The sequence below is a fragment of the Eupeodes corollae genome, chromosome 3 (assembly GCF_945859685.1).
Source record: "Eupeodes corollae chromosome 3, idEupCoro1.1, whole genome shotgun sequence".
Lineage (NCBI taxonomy): Eukaryota > Metazoa > Arthropoda > Insecta > Diptera > Syrphidae > Eupeodes > Eupeodes corollae.
Window position 1 is genome coordinate 63,995,485 of NC_079149.1, and position 17,492 is coordinate 64,012,976.

The 17,492-nt window shown below is 32.2% G+C and overlaps 1 protein-coding gene across 1 annotated transcript; it reads right to left on the reverse strand.

The window, feature by feature from the left end:
* Nucleotides 1-1,233: 1,233 nt before the first annotated feature.
* On the reverse strand, nucleotides 1,234-17,189 carry LOC129950517 (fork head domain-containing protein FD3). Its single transcript, XM_056062450.1, has 2 exons — nucleotides 16,975-17,189; nucleotides 1,234-2,388 (listed from the first exon to the last, which is right to left on the reverse strand). The coding sequence occupies exons 1-2, from the start codon at nucleotides 17,187-17,189 to the stop codon at nucleotides 1,293-1,295; spliced, it is 1,311 nt and encodes a 436-aa protein (XP_055918425.1). The 3' UTR covers nucleotides 1,234-1,292.
* Nucleotides 17,190-17,492: the final 303 nt, after the last annotated feature.

A 17,492-nucleotide genomic window follows, 5' to 3' on the forward strand; every position in this document is an offset into this window, starting at 1 on the left:
GCAAAAAAGTGTTCAAAAAAATAATAAATATTTTTAGTCTACATCTTTTCATAAAAAAAAAGATTCAAACAATCAGTTTTGAGAAGTTTACATAAGGACGTTAAAATTCTGAAGTGATTTATATTTTCTAGTAGCTGTCAATCAGAATTTAAAAAAATTACTGTTAACCGTCATCAAATTAAAGATATATGAATTTACATTTAGTTGATTACCTGTCGTTCTTAAAAAAAATAAAACTAATCTTAATAAAATACAAAAAGTATTTGTATGTGAAATATTTAATGTTGTTTTATATTTTATTACTAAACCTATATGTACATTTTCCAAATACTTAATACCAATTAAAACGGACGGTTTTTGAATTTTTGTTTTATAGCTGGCATTGAGTTCAAAAAGTTTGTCATAATGCGCTCACTGAAATAGTCAAAAAAGGTAAGATAACGGCAAAGATTAACTGAATGTCGTATAAAAAAAATACAATAATCCTACAAAGTTTAAAATTTTTAAAAATTATGTTTAAAGGACAGGGTTGCTGATGTGGCACTATTGAGATTTATTTAAATTAAACTAATGATATTTACTTTTGAACAAAAGTTTTTAAATTGAAGATTATTTTATTGGAACAGCAACATAATTAATTTTTCTATATAACACAAATTGAAAATTTGATTTAAAAAGAAAAATATTTCTTGGTATTTTTTTTTAACATATTTAAAAATATTTTAAGTATCAATTCAGGACTTAGAACATAACGTGTTAGTTTGTATTTGAGTTGTGGAGAATATATGTATAAACAATTTTTCGAAATGTTTGTTTGTCTACACAGTGATGATCCCGCTTATCACGGAAGTATTTGAGGCAAATAATTGTATGTTTTTATAGGACAGGCAAGGCAAACCTAATGTTGCACTCGACTCTACCAGACTATAATTAAAATAAAATAAAAGCGGAAGATTATTATAGTTGTAGTATTGGAATGCAAAACTGTTGTTTTGTTTTATACAACTTAAGCAAAAATATAGTAATAACATATTATTTTCCTTAATTAATCTATTTCATTGAGCTTTATATTTTGGATGACTGACAAATTTCAATACCTTTTGTGGTTTTCGAATCCGTTTACAGTTATTTAATCTAATTAGGAAAGGTGCATTAAACACTGTTACATACAAAATACTTCTATTATATACAATTGCAAATTCCTTAAAAACTAACTTACGAAAATATTGCAACTAAATTTGTGTCTCTTTATTATACGATTAAATTAACTAATGTTATAAATTATAATAAAACTATGTTTCACCAAACTCCGCTGCATTGCCAATTAAAGTCTCTATACTGAAATCTTTTGAATGACTGTGCTTTGTTTTGCTGTGATCGAAATCTAGAGACAAAAGTGTTGGCTTAAAGATATTTCGATTTGAAGACTCCAAGGAACTCAGGATTTTGTTTGAAAAATTGTCTTCAGGAGTTGTCGAAACAGAAAGTGAGTTTTCGGATAGATTTGAGTTTTCAAACAGAAGGACATATGGATTTAAGCTATTAGAAACCTTGCTACATTTTTCGTTATTGTTCATGAACTGAAGAGATCTTTTTGCCTTCTTTAGCGTAGATGCATCACTAATCGCATCGGATTGTAGCCTTTCAATTCGAGTACACACTATGTCGGATGAATCTGATTTATGTGATTCCTCGTGTTCGCTTTCAACGTCAATTCTGTCGCAGGATATATCTTCGATGGCATTGTAATTTCTGTCGGGGCTTCGTTGTTCGAGGCTAGCATAGCCCAATCCGTTAACAGGAGGATCGTTATGTTGTGGATATTCACCCATTGTAGGGATTTTCCTGTATAAACTGTTCAAATCGGAATTATTTAACATTTCATTTGGATTTGTCGTTTCCAAATTATCAGCCGTTCGTCGGAAACGCGCTACATTCTGTCGAATTAATTCGATTTTGTCAGTGTTATGATAAAACGGAGTTTCTAGGTTAGCGAAAAAGTCAAATTTGTTGTTGGGAGATGTTACATCAATTGCATCGGCCTGCGAGCTAACTGACTCAAAAGGATCATGGGTGTTACCAAAATTGGCAACATTAAAATGTACTGGCAGCACTGGAACGGGTTTTCTTATCCAAAATGGTGAAAATGGACCAAACACTGAGGGAAACGGAAACCGATGTGCAACCGGAGCTCTTTTATACCGCTTTCTTCTCCGTAGGAAGCTGCCATTATCGAACATATCTTCGGCTAGTGGGTCTAGGGTCCAAAAATTGCCTTTACCTGGATTTCCCGGCTCCCGTGGAACTTTTATAAAGCAATCGTTTAAACTCAGATTGTGACGTATGGAGTTTTGCCACGCTGGAAATTTTTCTTTGTAGTATGCAAACCTGAAACGAAAATAAGTTTACTTGTTAGAGATAATTTTCTAAACGAAAATGGTCAATTACTTTTGAAAAATAAGAAAAATATCCTAAAATTAACAATGCCACCCTCAGTTTGAATCGTTATTGGTGAACTATTTTGTGTTGTTTTTAATATTAAAGCCACACAATTTCAAAATAAGTTAAATTATTAAAACATACAACTTCATATTATATGTTTTTTATATAACCCCATTATTTTTGATTTGATATTAAACATATCTACTATGCACATCCAAAATTCAGAAAAAAAGTTGGTTAGACTTTAAATAGGTATGACGCGTATTTATTTATAACAATTATTCATTTCGAAAAATGTTTAAAGCTCATAAAATGTTATTAATATCATTTATAATAAAGTTGACGAAGTTTTATTGAATAGCCTTAATAACTTTGTAGGTATTTCTACATATGGTCTTCCAATAGGAGATTTCATTTCGGTCTTACAAAAAAGAGTACATTTAAGATAAATCAATAGATGTTGAACTTATTGTACAAATCTGTGCATTTGCAATTTGCGCATTTGACATGTGTATTTCTTGAATGGACTTTGAAGGCTTAGGTCTAATGGTGTTAAATCATAAGACATCGGTGGTCAATTTTGTTCATCTCATCCCGAAACATGGCCAGGAAACTATTCCTTCAAAACTGCGCATTGATGTCATTGTAAAATTTTCACCAATTTACTAAAACAAAACTTTAACAATTAAGATGCTTAAGCATTTATTTAAGTGCGTTGGACTATAATGCCACAGGTCTTGGGTTCAAATACTGCCTGTGCCATCTAAAGTTTTTTTCGCTGATACTTCCTCTTGCGAGGAATTGAAAAATTCTCCAAGAGTAATTTTTGTCTTAAAAAGGGCTCTCTTAATTAAGCAATTCAGAATCGGCTTGAAACTGTAGGTCCCCTCCATTCCTGAAAACAATACTCGCAAACAGGAATGGTTGAGAGTTGTAAGTCACTAGGCCCTAGTTCTCAAAGGACTTTTGCGCCACCTTACTTATTTATCTAAGCATTTTTTCCACTTTTAGTACAGGTGTTGCTTTTTATTTTTAAATGTCAAAGATAGCTACCAAAATAGCAATCTATTCAAATTATAACTCTTATTGGAACACTCTATACATACATAAATACTATTTTGAAAATGTCGTTGCCATCACATCTCAGGAATTTATGTTTCTATTAATTTATGACCAACCACTAATATCCGCATCTATAAATTTCTTATTATAATACCTTGAACTAAAATTTTAAAAATTAATTTCACTACTTTACTGCTCTACACACTTTCTTGGTTTCTGAAATGAATACATGAAAACATAAATACAGTAAATACTTACAAATTCAAAATGAATTTGATAAATTTTATCTAACTTTTGAAAATTGAAAAAAAAATATTCGTTTTAATCTCAATTGAATAAAAACATTATATTGCAAGAAGTCAGAAGTGTTTTTCAATATATTAAAGATGATAACAATGAAGGAGGAACATCTTTGGTTTAAATGTTAACTGATATTTGTAATTAATGTTGCATATAAAAGTTTGATAACATTTAAAATAAAATTTATAATTTTAGTAATTTTAATTTTCGATGTTTTATCTAATGGCTTACAAAGAATGAAAAAAATAAAGTCTCTTTTACGTTGTAAGTATGAATACAGCTGATTAAAACAGATGACAATGTTTAACGTACCACATTTAGTTGGGTACGTAAAACATAAAAAAAAACATAAAAAAAAGAATATGTCCATCATTATTCTCGAATCAACCCTCAAGGTCAAAAAACTATATACCCAACAAATATATCCCAAAATATGCTAAGATGCTATATTAGACTCAGACTCGGCCACTGCAACATTACTTATATCCACTGCATAACAAAAGAACAACAACCACTCTGTCACCTTTGTAACAAAAATATTCCTCTCAACATTTATCACCTTAACGTCGATTGCGAGCATGTCAAACTCATATCCAAAAGAATCAATGCAACAAGCACTCTGTTAAAACTTTTAACCGTCCCTACTGAAGAAAACATTAAAGACGTTTTCAAAATATTAACTGCAATTAAACTTCAAACTCAAATTTAACTATTATATTTATATTAAGTATAACTATATTTAAGTTAAACTCAAGACCTAACAACATATAATAATATTTAAATAACTGCCCTTATCGGCCGAAGTCCTGGTAGCTTGTGCCGAATAATATTATTATTAATTTGTGTAATTTATTACATATTAATAATGTTATAATAATAATAATAATAAAAAAAAGGAACACAAACAAAAATAGATAAAGTAACTCTCAACCATTCCTGCGTGAGAGTAATGTCGTCATGGATAGAGAGGACCTACAGTTTTAATCTGAGTCGCAACGGCAAATTAAAGAAAGCAATTTTTATGACAAGAATTACTCTTGGAGGATTTTTCAATTCCTCGCAAAAGGCAGAACCCGTAAAAAAGCTTTAGATGGCACAGGGATTGAACCCAAGCCTCTGGCATGACAGTCGCAACTTCTGCGATAAACTTTAGTTCATCTTCAAAATAAGAGTTTACAGAACAATATTAAAATTCAGATACCTTCACCGAAAACGTCAACCCGTCATCACACGTATCTCATAAAATCAATCTATCTATAAAGTAGAGAAGATTGCATTAACGTATCGTGAGTTACAATAGGATAAACTCTGTTTACAAGCAAACATTTTGAAAATCATCAGGCTGCAGAAGAATGCTCAAATTGTTCCAAGACAAACAGATGCATTCAATATAAATCCATCAAGTACTAACACTATCCCTCGAATCAAAGCCACCTTATCTACCCACAAGATGTTTGAAGAAAAATTTAACTCTGTTCATATTTGCAAATTAACTTAAATTTATTTTCTATAAATTGCTTTTTAATGTAAATAATTAAGTTGATTTAACAGTTTCTTTAATTCTTGTAAAGTTGAAAATATCATATAGTCTATATAATATCTTTAAATTTATGTTTTTTTTTTTAAATTAATTCAATAAACAATATATAAAAACATATGTATTATGTCTATAAAAAAAAAAAACAAATTGGGGCATATTCATAGATGTTTGCTAAACTCTCGCTAAGATGTTAATAATCAAGTCCAGAGCTTAGGCTATTTATAAATAAATTTAAACCTAAGTTTAGGACTTAATCTGTGGTTTAACTATAACATAGCAATTGCTGTGTTTAAGTTGTTATTATCACAGCCAAATGTCATATTTGATTTTTGTTTGTGAATTGAAAAGCAGGAAAAGTTAATTATACCAAATAAAAATGTCGATTGATACCGCAATTGAACAAGATATGGATTTCTTTGAGGAGTTTGAGATATTCGGTAATCTTCAAAATATGCCACCAAGAAAAAGAAAAATATACAAAACACGGTTCAATTCATTTGAATTAAGCGACAAGAATTTTTAGGAATGATATCGTTTATATAAAAAAAGAGTCACATTTTTTTTAATAGTATTTTATCCAATTTAATGAATCACAGCACAAAATAACAAGTTTGAAAATATGATGCACTATTCACATGAGCAAGACGAACAAATGAACGAATATTCTTCGATTTTGACATTTCTTTTTAATTCTTCGCGAATGAAGTTTGACTTTGGCAATTATCTTTTTCTTTTTGTGTTTATCATTATTGTGTTTTGTTTTGAAAACAAACGATTGAGAAAACGCGGTCGAAGTGTTAAAAAAAAGTTATTAGTGTCCTTGTTAATAAACAAAACAAGAAAAAAATTGCATGTGCATCCATTTAATGCAAATCGGAAAATTGAATTAGAATATGTTTCCTTAATAAAACTGCCATTCACCATTCACCACCGAAACCAAAACAAGAATAATTTGTTTAGGTGAAGTCGTGCGGTTATTTAATCCGTTGCTAGTGTGGATAATGTAAAACGCAAATAAAGTTTGACAGTTCGTATCAACTACAATTTTTTCGCTACGAATAAATTTGTTTTCTTAAATTTATTAATATATGATTTTAAAATGTAAAAGTATACATAACAAATCATATGGAAACTATATTGCTATCGTTTTGTTAAGAATTTGTGTGAAAATATGTCTTCAAACATATATAAACTCACATTTTGTAATTCATCCGTCGTTCGTTGGTCACGCTCATGTGAATACTTTTTAACAGTATTTTTTTTGTTTGATTTGAGAACAATTAAGTGGTGATTCTCATCGGCTTTGTTGATCTTTTTGATGATTAAATGAAAACAATTTTCATCTGATTTTTCCCAACGTTTCGACGGTGATTGCCGTCTTCTTCAGTGGATGTATTGATTTAAATATTACAAAAACATTAAAACAAAAAACAATTTAAACAATTAAAACCAATAAAATTTAAAGCGCTTCCGACTTTGAAGACTTGTCACTGTTAAATGTAAACAAAAAGATCAACAAAGCCGATGAGAATCACCACTTAATTGTTCTCAAATCAAACATAAACATCAACTTGGTCAAAATTATAAATCATTGCAGTATTTTTTTTGCTTTGACCTGTCATTTGAAGTATAATTGTAGTAGAATACAACCTTAAACTGGGGTTTGAATAAGCACATCAGGAAAATTGACTATGAATAAGAGCTGTGCTTTATCAACAAGCCTTAAACTATAGATCAAAAAATCACGACTTTAGTAATTCTCTATGAATACGCTCCATTGTGTTGAAACTATATTTACAGCATTAAAATGTTGCAAAAATGTAATGGATCCTATCAACAAGTACGAACATTTTGGTGATCTTATTCAAACGTTTTATATACATTGTTTTAAACATAGAAAATTAAAACAAAAATGATTTTGTCAACTTTGATAAATGTCTATTTTGTTAATTTGTTAATTCCCGAGATGGAATCAACGGTGGCGTCTACAGTTCCAGTAAGGTTGAACTACTTAGTGAACACCTTATAGGGCTTCTTCGACTTATTCGGAGCCCAGGCCTGTAAGCAGCGGATTTATCCGGCTCCCCATCCTTGGAGTTATACTTAGGATCTGGCCCTCCAGGTTGGGGGTTGTGCGTCGGGGTGACTTCCTGGCCACGTAAAAGCTTTCAAAGTTGCGAAGCACTAACAAGCCTCGGATACGGACGGATTTACTGTTGACAACCAACGCAAACGAATAAAGGACAACGAACTTCGGATATGCACGTGGAATGTTAGGTCCCTTAACAGACCACGTGCGGCCGAAGAATTAGCGGAGGCCCTAGAACGATATAAAGCAGATATCACCGCCATCCAGGAAATACGATGGGATGGGCGATATTTACTATGGTGACTGCTACCACGAAAACCAACAGCGCTTATTTGGATGCGGATTCCTCATTGGAGCCAGACTTAGGCAAGAAGTCTTGAGCTATAGGAGCATCAATGAGCGCCTCATGACCATACGCATCAAGGCTAAATTCGGCAACATTAGCCTGATATGCGCGCACGCCCCCACAGAAGTGAAAGACTACAACACCAAAGATATGTTCTTCGAGCTCTTAGACAAAACATATGAGCAGTGCCCTAGCTACGATATTAAAATAGTCCTGGGCGATTTTAATGCCAAGCTAGGAAGGGAAGACATCTTTGGTGGAATAATCGGGAAGAACAGCCTGCACGACAACACTTCCGACAATGGATTCAGGCTCATAGATTTTGCTGCGGGGCGAAACGTCATGGTAGCCAGTACGCGTTCTCCACACCTCAACATCCACAAAGGAACTTGGACTTCTCCAGATCAATCTACCGTCAACCAGATTGACCATATTGCGATCGACGCCAGACACGCTTCCAGCATTATGGATGTACGAACTTTCCGAGGAGCTAACATCGACTCGGACCACTACCTCGTTGTAGCCAGGGTAGCACTTCGGATTTCCAGACCCAAGGCAAAACAGGGAGTTGCTGGGAGAAGATACAACGTCGAACGGCTACAATCGCCAGAGATCGCCAAATCCTTTTCCGACCGAGTGACAAGTAACCTCTCTCGAAGTTCTCTGCCGCCAACACAATGTATCGAAAACCAGTGGCAACATTGCCAAGATGCAATCAGAGAAGCCGCCTCTGATGTGCTGGGTTTCAAACAGCCACCAACAAGGAACCCCTGGTTTGATGAGGAATGTCGGCAGGCAAATGCAGCCAAACAACAGGCACGCAAAGCGGCGCTGCATAAAAGGACGAGAGCTGCCCGTGAGCTGTATGAGCAGAAGAGGCGAGAGGAACGCTGACTTTTCAGAAGGAAAAAGAGAGGGCATGAGAAGGGTGCGGTCGAAGATGTTGAGAGGTATAAAAGCAGGAATGAGGTTCGAAAGTTTTATGAACAGGTGAAACGAAATTCACAGGTACATAAACCTAGAACCGAAGGCTGCAAAGACGAAAGTGGAAACATCATAGTGGAACCGCAGTCAATGCTGAGGATATGGAAGGACCACTTCTGCAGACTGTATAACGGCGACGAAGAACTGAATTTCGCTGTCAGGCAGGATGATCCATTCAATATAGACGATGAAAGCCAACAATCCCGTCCTCCCGACTTAGACGAAGTAAAGATTGACATATCTAAGTTGAAGTCTAATAAAGCCGCTGGAGCAGATGGCTTGAATGCCGAGCTCTTTAAAGCAGCTGGAGATAAGTTGGTTAGGAGCATGCACCAACTTATCTGTAAGATATGGTCGGAAGAAAACATGCCCGATGAATGGAACCTCAGTATTGTTTGCCCGATCCTGAAAAAAGGAGACCCTCTAAACTGCACCAACTATAGAGGAATAAGTCTACTTAACATCGCCTATAAAATCTTCTCTGCCATAATATGTGAACGTCTAAAGCCCATCGTCAACAACCTGATAGGTCCTTATCAGTGTGGTTTTAGACCAGGAAAGTCCACAGTTGATCAAATATTCACATTACGGCAGATCCTGGAAAAAACTCAAGAGCACCAAATCGACACCCACCATCTTTTCATCGATTTCAAGGCCGCATATGACAGCATCTACAGGGACGAGCTGTATAGAGCCATGTCTAGTTTTGGCATCCCTGCCAAACTCGTCCGTTTGTGCAGGATGACCATGGAGAATTCACGCTGCTCCATAGAGGTTGGAAACAACTTAACAGAACCTTTTGATGTCAAAAAAGGTTTTAGACAAGGTGATGCGCTGTCATGCGATTTTTTTAACATCGTGCTTGAAAGAATAGTGCAGAGCTCACACGTCAACACTAGAGGCACTATCTTTCAAAAGTCTGTCCAATTACTGGCATATGCTGATGACATTGACATAATCGGAAGAACTCAGCGTGATGTCAATGGGGCTTTTGTGACTATTGAGGCAGAGGCGGCAAAAATGGGTTTAACGGTTAATGAGGGCAAAACAAAGAACATGCTGTCGTCTAGAAAGGACATACAACACCGACGTTTTGGTCAAAACGTCACAATCGACAGACGTAACTTTGAGGTAGTCAAGGACTTCGTCTACCTAGGCTCCGCTGTAAACGCAGAAAACAACACCAGCGCTGAGATCAAACGCAGAATAACTCTTGCTAACCGCTGTTTCTTTGGACTAAGAAAGCAATTGAGTGGTAATGTCCTCTCTCGAGGGACCAAAGTGTTGCTATATAAGACGCTTATCATCCCCGTCCTACTATGCGGTGCAGAAGCATGGACCATGACAAAAGCGGATGAAAGCACCTTGGGTCGCTTCGAGAGAAAAGTTCTTCGTGTGATCTACGGTCCCGTATGCATCGAAGAGGAGTGGAGGAGAAGATGGAACGACGAACTGTACGGGCTGTACAGCGACGTAGACCTAGCAAGAAGAGTAAAAGTCCAACGGCTAAGATGGCTGGGTCACGTAGAGCGCATGGAAACCAATGCTCCGGCCCGGAAAGTCTTCGAATCCGCACCCACAGGACAGCGCAGTAGAGGAAGACCGCGGATCAGGTGGCGCGCACAAGTGGAAGGTGACCTCACCCAACTTGGAGCGCGAAACTGGAGACATCTAGCTAGGGATTGAGCTAGATGGAGAAGTTTGTTGGGTGAGGCCCTAGTTCACACAGGACTGTAGCGCCACCTTAAGCAAGTAAGTAAGTAAGTATTTTGTTAAAAATTAAAAAAAAAGTTTTTCACTTCGATTTCTCGGTTATTTAAGAGAAATATCTTAACCTTTAGCCGTACAATTCAATTGTTTTCTCAAGAACGAAAACAATTGAAATTGAAAACAAGTCAAATTTTCAAGTTACACTTAGTTTCAAATTTCAAATAAAAGCATTTGTATCAACAACTTATCCAAAAAGCAATGGAAACTTCTCAAAATGATCTAGTACAATTTTAAAGTCTGATACAATGATAAACAGCAAAAATTAAAACTACATTATTCGATGTATTACTTTGATGTTTGAACATTTTTACTTTCTTTCAACTGCGTACTAAGCTTTTGAAATTATTCGTTATCATCTTAAGATCTTTTATTCGTAACTGAAAATGCCGCTAAATTAATTGACAAATTGATGCTATTTTTCTTTTTATTATAATAAATATTTGTAACACTTCATATTCGGAGCTGACAATAAAAGAGTATTTTGACTGTTTTAGCGGCAGGAGTCGTACAAACAATTCAATTACATGCATAGTTGCTTGAAGCTCTGCTATTTTACATGCTTGACACTTCTTTTTCTTTTACCCTTATTTTTATGCACTTTTTACAATCTATTGTATGTTTGAAGTGTAATCTGACAACACATTCACGCACCCTATTTTTTTCGAGAAATATATTTTCAATTTAGGATAGAATATAAATGTGTGTATAGTAAATGTGAGATATTTGCGGGTAGTTTTTGTATTGTTTATTGATTTACTATGGAAAGGTTTATTAAATTCAAAAATTATGCTAAAATTCTAACAACTTGTGTAGAAAAAAAAAAACAATTCAATTTGAAAATAATTTTTTTTTTTCAAATTACATTTGTAGATACATAAATAAAAGATCAGACTTTGAAAATGTGTTTTAACGCATATGATTAGTTGTTTATTAGACATGAAATAGTGGAATTTTAAATCGGTTGAATACATTTCGATAGGTTGAACCGAAATCGAATTTTATTTGTGGAAATAAGCTAAATCGAATAATTCAATAATATTTTTAAAAATATTTTTGATATCTGGTAATCTTTTTAGAAAATGATAAATGATTCTTTATAAACTACAATTAATATGCACCAAACATATCTGTTGCGGCATTGTTTTTGTATGTAAACGTTTTAACATAGCTTTAAAAATGAGGGAATTATTTTTTCTCAAATTTGAAGGAATTTAGTCCACCCTTTTTGGTTCTAGCTCGAATTCAAATCAATTTACAAATGATATAACAATAAAAATTAATTTTTTAACGTGTTGTTTTATTGAAACAAACAAATTAAAATTATTGTTTGCTATTTTAGAATATAAATAAACTAAAAAGTATTGTTAGTTGATATCAAGTTATTGCCACACCTTATGTAATTGTTGTTTTAAAAGTGTTTAAGGATTAGTTTTGGCTCTGCTTCTTTTTATTATGTATGTAACCTTATGAAACAATAAAATAACTAAAAACACTACTAAGACAACGTTTTGTTCTCATATTCGAAGAAGCCGTCATAACTTTTTATATTAAAGTAAAAAACTATAAGTCTCTTTTATGAAATACAAAACTTTCAAGGCCTTTTTAATGAAATAAGCATTACTGCTTGCTCGTATCACAAGTTATTGTAATCGGTCTGATTTATAGAATTCAAAGATTTTACATTGTTAGACGTTTCAGAATCTAAATCAAATGTGATTATACGTCCATAAGTTAAGGATTCCTTTTTCGACGGAAATATTCCAATACATTTTATTTTGCGGATAATAAGATCAGAAGATGCAAAAAGTCTTTCAAAAAAATGTTAGGTTGGTTTTTTATAATACCCATGGTTTCTTTTAAAATCTATCAATAGTGTAGTAGGATTTTACACGAATAACAAAAACAATATCCGCAGTATGAATATTACCGATAAAAGTTAAAGTAGAATCTTACTACGGATCGGTTTTTGACATGTATACGAGTCTCGAATCGATCTTATGTGATTTCGTTCTCAAATGTTGGTACGAATGATATTGCCTTTGTATCTCGATGGCTGTGTTCGTTGAGTATTTGTGCATTTGAAATCATGTGTTTTCCATTGGGGAAACAAATAAATCTGTTACTGTTGATATTATTTTGTTTTGTTAATGAAAATGGACTAACTGGGCTTATTTTGCAAGAGAAAACAATAGAAAAGAGAATAAGGTTTTGCTTAGTTAAGAAGTTACAAGAAGATTTAAAAATGATTAAGTTTGACAGCACTTTCTAAAATGCAAATGGTGTTTCGATGTTTCTTATGAAGAGCACGTGAGATAGTTTGATTAGTGTTAAACAATTAAGAACTGAATTTTTAAGAATAAGCTACCTACTACATGTGCAATTTTTTTTTTATTTGAATAAAACAAAACTGTATTTTTGTACACAAACTTGCAAATAAATAGACCACAATGCATTATCTGTAAACTTCAATTTCCGACCAGAATCGAGTTCAACTCGATTCCGGTATATAAACAATTGAGGCGAGCTTCAATTGATACACCTTGTACAATGAACACATAGTTAGTATTGGAAATTATTAATTATGCTGAAGTAAAAACATGAAAAAAGCCTTCTTGAGTTACTAGAGCGAATTTAAATAAGTAAGTTGTCTTTTTTGTTGAAAATGTCGCTTACGATAAAATGGCATGTTAATGTAGTAGTCTACGAACAAACCCCCTTCTTGAAGTTTTAATTTTATGTTACAGCTGCAATTGTTAACTTTTTTTATAGAATCTCAATTTCCAGATGTTTCTTACCATTTCTTTTTGAAAATTGTCCACTTTATTAGTTTTAGTTCGTTTTTTTGAATTGAATTAATATAATTATTTGTAAAAATTAAAAACTTGAAAATAACATACTTAAAATTAATAGAAAGTAATTTACAATTCGAATATATTGGCAATAGTCACAGATGTTTACTATAAACTTTTTTATATTATCTTATTCAATTGGCATTTTCTTATACAAAATTAAAACTCAAGAAATACTACACAAAATTATTACAAACTGACTTTCAACTTAAACATTTCGTGAATAAAAACAAAAGAAAATTTATTTTATAATATGTAAAATATAAAATATTATTTTTAACTTTTAGTTAGCATTTCATGAAAAATCAAACTGGCAACTATTTTTTACAAAGAATGAAAACCTACAAAACCAACTAAAAACTAATAAAAAATGGGTTTCCATTGAAGTATCTTGAGAACAAAAAAAGGTATTGATTTTAAACTTTATTTATTTTTCACAAAATGGAATATCGGCAGATGGGTACGAATATGAAGTCATCAATGTGGGTCGTATCCCGCAACCTCTTTTTTTGTGTGTTTTCTTAATCGCTTTGGATGTACAAAATACACATTAGTATTTTTTAATTCATTTTATATCAAAAGTCAGGTGAAAGATCAGAAATCCAAATAGCAGACACAATAATTTAACATCATCAAAGTTTATAATGAAAAGAAAATGATTATTTATCCAAATCAGTTTATTAGAAAGATTACACTTCAATTCTATTTTCGTATCAGTACCAAACTTCTTTCAATTTTAGGATTTCAAATTGTATGAAATTGTTTGAGGATATTATTTTCCAAAGTTCAAATTCAAGTCGATGAAATTAGAATTCTAATGATATTGATTATTTGAAGAAAAAAAATTAATAAATACTCAACTAAGTTTTGAACTTTTTCAATTTCTTAAAAAACTAGATGCCCGTTCAAAAAATAAAATAAATTATTCTCCATTTGTTGTAACTACAAGTGTTTTGTAACAAAGATTGTAAATTTTATATAAATTATAAATTAATTATTTCACGATAGTAAAGACAAAGTTATGATTTCTTGATAATAAACAAAATGGTTTATCGGGAATTTTGGACCATAAATAGACTATTCGACTGGAAAAATAACTATGCTTTATTACTATGGTAGCAGTTTCTCTGGGTTGGCTGATGATGGTTAATAGAGGACTATCCCATAGATTACTGATGCTTCCCTGAAGTAAAAAGTTTGTACCACAGCAAAACGTTCAACAATATTGTGCAAAAAAAATAGTTGCAAATTGCAAGTTTATTTCAACACCATATCAATGGCAATTTTGAAAAGTTTTGTCTCCATTTTTTACGTCTTGATCAAAAGTTTGAGAATTGCAAACTTGATGTTTTGTTGAAACAATTAGTCCAAAATTATAACCTGTTTTAACTTTTATTTACGTTAAATAAGGCCTATTCTCTTTTTAAAGCTAAAAAAATAATTAGAACCTACTTGAAAAGAGTGCGATTAGAAGTTCGATTTAGAACCCCAACTCGACGGATATAGCATCAGTTGGAGTATTTACAGAAACGCGACGGAGAAAATTAAAACAAAAAAAAGGAGGCTGGGATACGACACACACTGATAACTTCCCATCCCGTCTGTCGATTTGTCTTGCTTAAAAGTTTGTAGGTTTTCGTTGTAAATTGAATTATTTTTAAAAGTTTTAAAATTACCAACAATATTTTTCATAGAAAGAAAGAGTTTAGTTTGAAAATCTAGTTTTTTTAAATACATTTTTAGTCGGAAACAATTTGTTTCCAATTTTAGTAGCATTTCTTAAATTTTTATAAATTGGGTGAATGCAATTAATTTGAGAGATATCAAGAACCGATCATCAATTTTCACCAAATTTGCGTCCTATTTTTTGTAGATTTAATTTTTTTATGAAAAAACGGACTGTTTGATTGTTATATACTGAATACCGGAAACAATATTTTCTATGAAATGAAAAAAGTTTGAAGACAATATTTTTTATTTTTGTAAAGCTTTTTCAGTCGAAAGTAAATTTTAACAAAAGTTCTAGTATTGTTTTTTTTTAAGGTTTTTATTTTTTGTAAAAAAAAACTGTCAATTAGATTTTTTTCAAAATTTTAAAGAATGTTGAGAACAATATTTTTTCAAAGATAAAAGTAGTTTAAAGCCAATATCTCAAAGTTTTGAAAATATATTTGAGTCGAACATCACTGTTTAGGTTTTTATTTTTTGTAAAAAACCTTTCAATTCGATTTTATTCAAAATTTTATCACATGTTATTAACGATATTTTTCGTTGCACACAATTATTTTGGAGATGAAATCATTTTTTATTCGTAAAATTTTCGAGGTGACAAATTTTTGTTTATTTTTTTTTTGATTTATAAAAAAAAGCGGTTAGTTGGATTTTTTTCTAAAAATATAGTGGTTTGCTATCACGTTGCAATATATTATATAAAATTTAATTCAAGTCTATTACGTCCTTGGTCCGTGAGATGTTTAGGGCTAACCAACATTTTCACCTTTTTTTAAACTGCTATACTAAAAAAAACCGCCCACGTAATTTTCTTGAGAGCCCTTTCTGCGTCTTTTTGCATTATTATCTCTATAACCAAATTTATTTGAAGTCCATATCTCTTCAGGTTCTTGAGCTACCTTAGACAAAAAAACGTAGCGAACGTACGAACGTACGTACACACGCACACACGCAATTTTACAATCGGACCCATTACAATAACTTCCTATGTGAAGTTAATAAACTCGTAAGGCAAAAATTACCACTGGATTTCCTCTCTTAGTTTTCGTGGTATTTTAAATCGAGTATTGCAAAAACTAGAAGGCATAACCGTGATAAATTTAGAATCAGAAATAAACTTTCTTTACTGTCGATCCAATAGCCGGCCGGCGCGGCGGCGGCAACGTTGGCGGTTTTCTTATGTTTAATGAAGAAATATATTATGGCTTAAATTTAAACTTGTATGTATGTTTATATCAATCCAACAGTTAAACTAAATGTTTACATTTTAAAATTGGTTGTTAAAAATCTTGAAGACTCAAAAATATAAATTTTCTACAAACATTGACCGAAAATTAGTAGTAAAATAAAAGTTCTAAAAGTTTTGTATGGAACAATCTAACAAAAGTGTATCTTGCTCAATTTCTTTCTTTTTATTTGCGTTTATGATCCGTTGTCATCAATGCCGCCGGCCGGTCGTCGGAATTTCAAAAAAAGGACTTGTATGTATAGTATCCAAAACACTCAGATTTTTCGAAAGTTTGGAGAATTCTATTGTTACAACTAAGAAACATTTTACTATTTTTGTTAAAAAACACTTTAAATTCCATGTTCCCGCTGTTGATATGATTTTGAAATTCAAATTTATGTTTTGGCGTAGGCATCCTCAATTTATAGACAATTAAAAAAAACTAACATTTCCTTAAAGAAACTTATTATATCAACCAACCATATCTACATTAATTGTTCGAAATTTTAAAAGAATTCAAGGAGATTTAACGCGAACCGATAGAAAAACGCAACTACTAACATTTTTATTTACTGACGATAAAAGTGTGAATTATTTTTATACGCAGGTATTTAATAAATCATCTTCACTCACCTCGTCATTATAAAATCACATATTCCACTTAGGGTTAATTTTTTATGCGGCGACTGTAAAATTGCCATGGTAATGAGAGCAATGTAGGAATAGGGCGGTTTAACTAAGGGCGCATGAGACTTATCCTCACTTAAGTTTGTATTGGTTGACGCCTGGGTGTTCAGGGCGGGCCGTAAATCTAAAGGAGGCGGAGATAAGGACGCCGATGAGAGCATCTCAAGATATACTCCAAAGCGGTATACAACTTTTTTTTTATGTGAATGCAGCTTCTTCTTTCTTGTTGGAAAATTAATTAATATAGTTATGTGATTTTGTTTTAGGTATCTATTATAGAATGAAATTTGAACACTAAATAAATTATTAAGTATCTGTTGTTTATTAGTAGGTAGGAACTCTTTTTATAAAAATAAAATAAATTTTTAGTTTTTTTTCAGTTATATTTCTAGATGAGCACTCTTCCACAAAAATCACTGAATTGATTTGTTTAAAAATAACTATAAAATTGGGTAAAATATACT

Excerpts from the sequence above, each read along its gene's own strand:
- LOC129950517 (XM_056062450.1), bottom strand. The coding sequence starts at position 17,189 with ATGCTCTCATCGGCGTCCTTATCTCCGCCTCCTTTAGATTTACGGCCC. Across the intron at positions 2,389-16,974 it reads TGTGATTTTATAATGACGAG|GTTTGCATACTACAAAGAAA; the intron begins GTGAGTGAAGAT and ends TTTTCGTTTCAG.